This window comes from Fopius arisanus, unplaced genomic scaffold (genome assembly GCF_000806365.1).
Source record: "Fopius arisanus strain USDA-PBARC FA_bdor unplaced genomic scaffold, ASM80636v1 scaffold00010, whole genome shotgun sequence".
Classification (NCBI taxonomy): domain Eukaryota; kingdom Metazoa; phylum Arthropoda; class Insecta; order Hymenoptera; family Braconidae; genus Fopius; species Fopius arisanus.
In genome coordinates, this window is record NW_011887749.1 from 744,445 (window position 1) to 754,798 (window position 10,354).

Below are 10,354 nucleotides of genomic sequence, written 5' to 3' on the forward strand. Positions count from 1 at the left end.
CACCGGCATTGTAGTACCTCACCCCAAGAAAAAGTGGGGGCCGCACCCAATGGTGGGGTGTCTACTCGTCAGCCGACTCGGTAACTGCCTCATTAGCGGTCTTGCTGTCAGAGGGACCAATCGATGGGGTGAATGTTATTTTCTGCTTTACGAAATTGGTATTCACTGAAATGTGAAAATTCGAAATTTTTGAAAAACCATCGGGGGAGCATGAAAATCGAGCAGGTATTAACTAAAATTGAAATTTTTCATTTTCAAATTTCAGTGAATACCTCTTCGATTTTCATGCTCCTCTGCTACTTTTTAGAAAATTTTGAAGTTTTCGATTTCAGTGAATACCTCCTCAATTGTCATGCTCTCCTGATACTTTTTCAAAAATTTCGCATTTTCATATTTCAGTGAATACCTCCTCCATTTTCATGCTCCCCTGATACTTTTTTGAAAATTTCGAATTTTTCAATTTCAGTGAATACCTCCTCGATTTTCATGCTCCCCTGATACTTTTTTGAAAATTTCGAATTTTTCAATTTCAGTGAATACCTCCTCAATTGTCATGCTCTCCCAATACTTTTTCAAAAATTTCGAATTTTCACATTTCAGTGAATACCAATTTCGTAACACATAAAATAAAATTCAGTTACCCATTCGGCTGACGGGACGACACCCCCATTGCGTGTGGCGCCCTCCCTCTCTTGGGGTACAGTACTACGATGCGCTGGGGTCACTCAAACCCCCAGAACTGAGCCTCTACTCTAGTCAATCCTCCTTGGCCCCCTTTGGCTGTTCACGGTTTGGCCTTGATGTTTGAAAATCAAGCTTGAGATTTTGGTGGGAAATTTGAATTTTTGTCGGTTAGGAAAATCTAGTAGGTTCGAGGCGACAGGTTAAATTCGGAGGAATTTAGTGGTTCGAGTTGTTTTCGTGATTACTAGACTCTAGGATTACTAGAGCACTTCAAGTTTAGCAGGTTCGAAGATTTTTTTAAATAAAATTATGTCATCATCGAAATCAAACCTATTAGATATGACGGAGGTCGAAGGAACTATTAATAGGTTCGAGATTTTCTCGTATCGACTGGAAAGCGTTCGAGTGCAGCTGTCGATTGTCAAATCGTATACGTTGATGCTGTCAAGGTCGTTACCCATCCCAAACAACACGTGTTTATCGCATTGATGTAACTCGTCATCACTAATCATCACTGCTATCTCATAATATTGTTGCTGTTGTCTGTCGAGGGTGCGCCTCCCACATATTTAGACGCACTCAAGTATTTTTATTGAAATCGTCAATCGTGTCATTGTTTATTTATTCAGGTTATTGTGCACTGAGCATGGAGATGACTAAATTGAATTCCTGTGTTGACGTGCCACTGACAGGTGGAATTCTCGAGGAAACTGTTGACAAAGCCAAGGATTTTGCTCTGATGCATGGTAATTTCATTTATACCACGATTTTTTATGAGCGATATATTTTTTCCTCGTCGCGTGGTTATCGGAATTTTTATTGAAAAAATTATGAAGTTCTAGGGATGATCCCAAGTCGGGCTGACAAATTTTTTTTTACACCACAACTTTCACTCTTCATGGCTTTGCCCCTCCAATTTTATAACTTTCATTCAGTATTTTTTTATTACGCGATTATCTCAGTTATGTCTGGGCTTGGGACAAAACGTCATGAGACATTTGCCGCGGAGAATTTTATGAGCTACAAAAAAGTTCTTCGGCATTTCCTGTTGAAATTACACGTTTTCGAGATTAATGCGTATTTATGAATGATGAAAATTGAGGAACTGGAGGATTTCATCTCCTAAGTTTATCAACGCTTTAATTTAATCAGGTTTATTAATTATTAAGTTATTATTATATTGTTTGCAGGTATGTGCATGCACTGGAAGGAGAATTTTGATCGAAATCGAGTGCAAGTAGCCAAGTTTATGTTATTACCAACAACTTTTCCCACGAACGAGTTCTCCAAGGCCCAGAATATTCAGGTCCTCGTTAATAAATTGATTCACAAAGTGTCATGTGATCATGACTTCCTCACGGAGGCATTGAAAAGGTACATTACATGAATCTCCAGCAATTCCAGTAGTGCCTGGTTCCATGACCTCGATATGATGGTTGTAAAATCCCCTTGCAGCCGAATTCAATTGAAATATAAATCACTTTCAATCTCCTGTAGACAAATTTCACTGAACTCGTTGATTTATTCATTGCAGCACTATCGAAACTGACGAATTGACCTCCGAACTGTTTAAAATCTACAAAACTGTTCATCAAGAAGGATTTGCTCAGGTAATCATTTTGGAAACGTTATTTACACAATTTTTTACACAATTTTTTACACAACTAGAATAAGCTGACAGAAAAATTTCACCCTTTCTCCACGAAATTCTATTGAATCTTCAGTGGATTTTCCTTTTTAGAACTTATGAATATTTTTTTCCTGCATTTCATTGTGAGAAAAATTTAAATTAATTCCTTTCAATTAATTATTTATATTCATTAATCATTAGAATCATTTCATTTTGATCGAGATTAATTATTTACATTCAAAATTTTCGACAAGATCAAATGCTCAAGGAGTAATTGAAAAACGTCAATTTGATGATTCTTGAAATTTTCAATTTCCACCAATAATGATTTTTTTTTTTTCAGAAAATCAGTCTGGGGCTTTTGCGGTCTGACTACATGTTGGATAATGATTCAAAAATAAAACAGGTGGAAGTCAACACAATGGCGTCGAGTTTCGCAGGGTTATCTGAAGTCGTTACCGAGTTGCAAAAGTATATTCTCGGAGAATTGGGGCATTTCGATAAGACTGTCAATGTGAGTTCATTAAAAATAACGAATGTGGGGAAAAAATTACGGCTGCTAATTAGTTGTTGTGAAGCTTCCAGAGAATCATTCAGCTACAGGACTGGCTGAGGGACTGGTTGATGCCTGGAAAGCTTATAACAACCAAGAGTAAGAATTTTATTCGAAAAAGCCAAAAATTATCAACTTGTCTCTCAATTTTCCCTCTCTCCAGGGCAGTGATTTTATTCGTTGTTGAAGAGATAACCTGCAACATTTGTGACCAGAAAGCTTTGGAAATAGGGATTCGACGGAGAAATCCTAGGATCAGAGTCATCCGTAGGACTTTTAAATATTTAATCGAAAATGCTCAGCTTCGGCCCAATAAGGAATTGATAGTGTGAGTTGTTTTACTCCTTGCGATTATTCTCTTTCTATTCAAAATTAAAACGTTTCATTAATAAAATAAAAATATTCCATAATTAAATGAATGATTATATATACGCAATATGATTATTTAATGTTTTTCCGAAGTGGAAATGCAGTTTTAATTGATGAAGAACGAGTGAAGACGAATGCAAATACGAACAGATTTCACTTAATTCCATTAATTTTATTGCAGGGAAAATAATTTAGTATCAGTCGTGTATTATCGAACTGGTTACGAGACATCTGCCTATCCCACAGACAGAGAATGGGAGTTGAGACTTCTGATCGAACGATCTCGTGCCATCAAATGCCCCTCCATCCAGTACCACCTAGCTGGTACGAAGAAAGTTAGTCTTTACCTCAATTCGTTTGATTTTTCACCGACAATTTATTCATGAATTTTTTCTCATATTCTTCATCATATTCTTCATATTTTCATCAATTTTCAGGTCCAACAAGTTCTAGCGCAACCAGGGGTTCTGAGGAGATTTCTGTGTGAAAGTGAAGTATCGAAGGTTCAAGATGCCTTCGTAGGACTTTATTCACTTGATTTCGTAAGTTTTCCATGCATTCCTCTTCATTCCAACCATCAGAATATCTTAATGCACTTTTTACAAATTAATATTCTATTAGACATCTGAAATTTCTGCAATTTTTCTTCCATTTACCCATCAACAGAAATTTTTCTTGACACGATTTAATCGATTAAAATTTTTTATTTCATGTCTTTGACGTTAAAAATTATTATAACTATTTATTATTATTATTATTAGTGTATCATTATTGTTCAGAATTATTTTTATTGATTTCTCACGTGCACATTTGCACGGTTGTTTTTTTTTTCAGATAACCAAATTCAAAAAGAATTGAAAAAAATTAATATAATCATTTTTTATAAGTATTTTGACCTGATTCTTTTTAGGATAAGCTCGGAGATGAAGCTATGGAGATGGGTCTCGCGAATCCTGAAAAGTACGTTTTGAAGCCACAACGTGAAGGGGGTGGTAACAATGTATATGGCCTTGATGTAAAGTCAAAACTAGAAGCCATGAGGAACTCGAAGGAGCGAACAGCTTGGATCCTTATGGAACTGATAAAAACTCCAATCCACAGAAATTACCTCATCTCTCCAAACATCCCGAAACCCTCACTTCAGGATTTTGTCTCCGAATTGGGCATTTACGGCGTCATCCTCGGGTCCGTCAAACCTTTACCATTTTATTTTAGTCTGAAGAGTTAACGTGAATAATTAATTATTACAAAAAAAATCTATCGAGAAATCTCACGTTTTCTCGGAAGAATCTGTTTAATTCGTGTTTTTTGTACTTCTATTTTTATTCATTCATTGCACTGTCATTGGATGTCATTAGATTCTGATGATTTCTTTTTTCATCGAGTTCAACAGAGACTTGACTGAATTTTTACAGAAAAATTTATAGTGTTCTACTGAATTTTTTCACACGAATTCTATTTCTCATTTTATAGAGATGACAATGAAATCAGGGTGAACAAACAAGTTGGCCACGTGATACGAACAAAACCCCTGGGAGAGGACGAAGGGGGAATAATTGCTGGAGCTGGAGCCCTGGATTCTCCCTATTTATTATAAATGTTTTTGTATTTTTTAACTTGACCTAATGGAGCACTAAATCAAAATATATTATAATCGTGTTGAGGATTCGATTGTTTTTTCGTTGATGCAGAAAAAATAGAAAGAGAAAGGAGAGATGATTTGATCGTAGGAATACTTTCGGGAGTCCTTCATAAATCAGTTCCTAATTTATTCCTCTCCTCCCAGGTATTACGAAATTATATAAAAAATTGTAATCCAATGCCCAAATCTCTCTTCTCCAACATCCACTTGCACAATACCTTCTAGATCACTTCACACCATCTCTCCATAAAACTCTTTTTATTTACACATCTAAACTTACATAATTTTGGTACATAAAATATACAATCGAGGTGCAAAATTTCCGCAATGGAATTACGCAATTCAACACCTGAATATTCCCTACTAACTCCAAACAATTGCTCAACTCTTTAACAACTGGATTGTTGGTTCATCTTATGCAGAAATTTTCTGCAGAAAAACTTAGCATTTTCTAAAAACTGCTATTTGTCATGCGTCAATTCTATTAAAAATCATTTCGTGACATTTTATTACGAAAAATTCACTATAAAAAATTTCCTGGATTCTAATTCTCGTCTAAATCCCCATAAATTTTCCGACTTGATCCCCTAATGAGCTGGAAGAGCAACAAAAATGATAAAATAAATTTATCTAGATGAATCCGTTTAAAATGCCCAATAAATAAAATCCCTTTTTTTTTATATCCCAAGATTTTTTCTACTAATTTCGATTGTGCCGCGATGAAATCCTGTGCTCTCGTCCCAAAAAAAAAACCGAAACAAAAAAAAGGTTTTGGAGATGTTCAGCTTTTTCTTCTCTCAATTTTAACAGAAATCGGCTCGACAGGTTTGAGCATGACATCAGCCTTGAGTTTAATGTCCTCGATCTCCACGATTCGATCTTTTTTAATGACGTAGTGCCTGAGAACAGTAGCAATAAGTGTCTTCATCGCCATCATGGCATACCTCACCCCAATGCAGTTCCTGGGTCCAGCACTGAAGGGTACAAAGGAGTAAGGATGACGTTTGGCAACTTCTTCGGGTAAAAACCTGTCAGGATCGAACTTGAGAGGTTCAGGCCAGTATTTTTCATTCCTGTGCATCTTGAGGATACCGATGACCACTGAGGAGTCCCTGGGGAGCACCTGATCCCCGATGTCCAGGTCCTCGCTGACATGCCTGACGAGGACAGGACCCACGGGGAAGAGTCTCAGAGTTTCTTTGATCGTTCTCTCCAGGTATTCCATTTTGTGGAGATCCTCGTGAGTTATAGTTGTCTCGTTGTTGATGTTGTCCCCGTAGATGGTAACGAGCTCCTGGTAGCAACGCTCCTGAACATCTGGAAAATTCCCCAGCATCAGCATCACGAAGGCATTCACTGAGGCTGTCGTGTCATTTCCAGCGATCATCATCGTGTCCACCTCCTCTCGTAGCTCTTCATCGGTGAATTTTGTACCCTCGTGGGACAGCTCCATCAGGAAGTCCAGGAATGCCTTTCGGGGCTTTGTGTTCTCGATTATTTGGTGGCCGCTCTCCATCTCCTGCTTCTTCTTTTTTATCACCTGGGGATTAAGCGTTTTAGAATTTTGTATTTCTGAGGAAATTCGATAGGGCGCGAATTTTTAAGTGACAGGAAACTAAATTCTCAGGAAATTCTGTTTGAATTCTCCGGATCTCTGAATTTTTAGTCTGGTTCCATGGGAATCACCAGAAAATTATAAAATATCAGACTCCAAAGTAAATAAAAATGGAATTACTAATTGCAAGAAATGACTTACATCATTAGTCAGTCCGTGTAAATACTCGATGCACTTTCGCTGATCCTTTCCTAATTGCGTATTATTGAAAATAATATCAGGATGCAGCCAGACTTTAAACATCCTGGTGTAAAAGATTTCAAAAATTTTCTTGGCCGATTCGACGTACGTTGGATCGCCTTCCGTTTGTGCCTTCATCGTCACCCCCATTGCAGTTTCGCAGATGATGTCAAGGGTGCACAGGGAGATGTAATTGAAAACGTCGAACTCGTCCCCATCGATCTCCACTTTCATTTGTCGGACCATTATGTCAGACTGCTGGGCGAAAACTTCTACGAAGGACTCTAGGATCCTGGGGTTAAAGGTCGGAAGAATCAACTTCCTATGGACTCGCCACTTCGACGCTGAAACATCCAGGAAATTAAACTCTCCACAATCTAATTGATTTCTATAACATTGTACGACTTCTGGTACTTTAATTGAATTCAAACTCTTTTATTTATAAAAAATACAAATTCTTAAAGAATAATTAGAAGGAAAATAAAAATGAAAATTTCGATGATGAACGAGAAATAAAGATAATAAAAAAATTGAAACCATGAGGAAATGAAAAATTTAACGAGTCATTGATATGCAGGAAAAAATAATCAAATAAATAAATAAAGATGGAAGAAAATGATAAAAATGAAAATTGAATGATAAAAAAATTGAAGAAAATTAAACTAATGGAAAAATGTTAAATTTTGAAGGATAAAAAAATTTTGGAATGGCAAGAGAATAATTACTGTAACGAGAGTCGTCTATTTACGTATGATTCATGAGTTCGTGTGGGGCATGGCGAGATGTATATTTTCCGGTATTACCTCTCACCATTTGACTCTTTGATGCTTGGCACGCACATACGTATAATAAAGCACCTCGGGTGGCTCTCTGGCCCCCACAGTTGTAATAGAGCTACTTGTACCTGAGGCACGTATCAACAGTACTTAATAGTACCTCAACAATGATAAAAATTAATATGACTGGGGGAGGAAAATTCACCTGGTGCCGTAAATAATCCCGTTCCCAGCCAAGGACGTGCGAATTTGTAGAGATCCTCTTTCTCGATGGTCTTTGGACTCGTGAAGACTATCTGGTAATGTAAAAATAAATAGAAAATTATAAATAAAAATATTCACATAAACAAAACCTGAAAATTGTTGTTTTACATTTTAATTTGCACATTACATTTTACAATTGAAATATTAAATCGTATTTTTTTCGTTAAATCTGATCAATGAATCTGAAAGATCAATGTATTTTAGTTGATTAATTAAAAAATATATATTGTGATTGAATATTTGTTATAATAGCGCATAAAAAAACTTGGATTTTAACCAAAATTGAAAGGAGAATCAATAACAAGTGCAAATATATCGATTAAACAAATAAATTGTGAGAAATCCATTGATTTTTCGGTGAATTAATGAACTTCAGGATGAAAGTGAAAATTGACGATTGGAGTTTACAGTAATAAATACTCTCGTGAACTATTATGAAGTAGGAAGAGAAATTTCTGAGTGTTTTTGCGTGTCGTCGGGTTTCTCTTTGGTGTTCAGCGTTTCGCGTCATTTTATTACGATTATCCAATTGATTTTTAATATTGTTATTACCTTCAGCTGCTCGGGCTCGCAAACTCCGAAGAATAGCCGACTTCCAAGCCAGAATCGCAGGGGCGACGGATACATGTCATATAATTCTGTTGTTTTTTTTAATATATCTGAAAATATCAGGATATATTTTAATCAAAAGTCATTTATTATAATTTATATTAATGGATTCCAATTTGTTTAGTTTTAATTATTGCCCTGAAATCAATTTATTCATCTGCTGTTATTTTTTACACTTTATAATAATAAATATATAATAATAAATGTATAATAATAAATAATATATAAACAATAATAAATAAATGAAAAGTGGGGTAGAATTTATATGACAATGTAAGATATTTTATTTCTAATTTTATGGCGATAATATAACAATATAGTTATAACACTGTATGGTAAGAATTTTATTTTGGTTTATTGAATATTTTTGAATTTTTTAATAATATAAAAAAATATGAAAAATGCAGATTTCATGATAATAACTCAATTAAAGTGAAGGCACCTGTATATAATGGGTATTATTCGTAGTCCGGAGAAAAATCAGAAAGCCCGAAAAAATGGTAATGGGGGTACATAAAATTTTTACACCCTCTTGAAGCGAAAAATTTCATAAAGATAGCGTCAACTCACCCTCGGTACTTCCCACAAAGGCATGAGCATTGCCAATAAACGGAAGTGCCGGTGGTCCTGGAAATTTAGCAGCGGCTCGATAAAGTCGTATCTTCTTCAGATAAAAAACTAACAAACTAAAAAGCCCCAAAACTCCGATTGTCTTGATGAGCAGGAGTGCAACAGCCATACTGAGATAATAGTGTCACATAAAATGTTAGCGATGAAATGGATTTGCTACACCTTCGAATTGCTGTTGACGACTGTGTGAATTTCACGCGGGTCTCCGCCTTATCCCCTGTTCTCCATCGCACTACGTGACGAACCACCAGAGGCAACTCCCAACGTGGAGGACTCCGATGACCTTTCCACATGTCTCCAATTAATCCTTTTTCCGAGATTTATTTTTTTCACCAAGGCCACCAAATCCTGCAGATACCATTTTTTATTCCTTTCATTCTCTTCATTCTCAATTATATTAATTAATAATTATGATATCAATTGATAATATTAATTGATAATATTATTTATTATTATTCATTTCATTTCACTTCAACACCTATAATACCATCTCATTTTTACCGCTTTCTAATTTTTCTCTTTTATTTGTTATTACATTATTATTATTAGTGATTAAAAAAATCGATTCTGAAGTTGTTCAGGAATTTTGGAAATTACTTGTTTTTTCATTTTCTTTTGATTATCTTCCCTTGTATTTTTATTATTTCCTCACAATGGACTCATATTATGATTATAATATTTACTTTTTTTTATTTGACGCATGTTTTCCATTGGATCTTAATAAGTTTGTTTAAAAATTATTCATGCATATATTGTTAATATCATTAAGTAACTATGGAAATATATTTCATATTATATATAAATCAGCATGTGTACATATTATATGTGTATAATATATAATCTGTCTTCGTTTATGTATTGTCGCATAATTTTTAGAGGATAAATATTTAAATAATTTTAACAAATCAAGAGTACGACGTTCGAACAATCTGGATTCACTTCCTTCATGATCATTGAGAAGGATTGCTCAATAAATAATTTATTTATTAATATATTCCTATGACGAATGGCTGTATCTCTAGGAAAGTATTGTGATGACACCATGGAGATTTTTGATAGACGCAAATGACGAGAAAATATTTCCGTATGAAATCTGATGAATGAGTCCTATTTTTTGAGTGAAACATCGTCAACTGGGGTCCTATTGGTTAAAATTATTTAGATATTTATCTTCTAAAAATTATGTGACATAAACGAAGACAGATTATATATTATACACATATAATATGTACACATGCTGATTTATATATATGAAATATATTTCCATAGTTAAATCATGATATTAACAATATATGTATGAATAATTTTTAAACAAACCTATTAAGATCCAACGGAAAACAATGAATGAATTTAAAAAATTACCAAAACATGAAAACATGTTTAGAAAATAAATTACCCTTGA

The 10,354-nt window shown here is 34.8% G+C and overlaps 2 protein-coding genes across 3 annotated transcripts; one reads left to right on the plus strand and one right to left on the minus strand.

The window, feature by feature from the left end:
• Positions 1-1,110: 1,110 nt before the first annotated feature.
• Positions 1,111-4,902, plus strand: LOC105274275 (glutathione synthetase). Of its 2 annotated transcripts, XM_011317218.1 has the most exons (11): positions 1,111-1,236; positions 1,314-1,430; positions 1,875-2,058; positions 2,219-2,294; positions 2,658-2,828; positions 2,893-2,966; positions 3,031-3,195; positions 3,418-3,571; positions 3,674-3,778; positions 4,147-4,421; positions 4,710-4,902. In XM_011317218.1, exons 2-11 carry the CDS (start codon positions 1,331-1,333, stop codon positions 4,831-4,833), a joined length of 1,428 nt encoding a protein of 475 aa, XP_011315520.1. In that variant the 5' UTR covers positions 1,111-1,236; positions 1,314-1,330; the 3' UTR covers positions 4,834-4,902. The 2 variants fall into 2 exon arrangements, with proteins under 2 accessions (XP_011315520.1, XP_011315519.1); XM_011317217.1 differs by having other exon boundaries at positions 1,111-1,430.
• A 217-nt stretch (positions 4,903-5,119) lies between these two features.
• LOC105274277 (cytochrome P450 4C1) lies at positions 5,120-9,264 on the minus strand. The gene is made up of 5 exons (XM_011317220.1): positions 8,893-9,264; positions 8,266-8,372; positions 7,655-7,745; positions 6,635-7,017; positions 5,120-6,418 (listed from the first exon to the last, which is right to left on the minus strand). Exons 1-5 carry the CDS (start codon positions 9,059-9,061, stop codon positions 5,660-5,662), a joined length of 1,509 nt encoding a protein of 502 aa, XP_011315522.1. The 5' UTR covers positions 9,062-9,264; the 3' UTR covers positions 5,120-5,659.
• Positions 9,265-10,354: the final 1,090 nt, after the last annotated feature.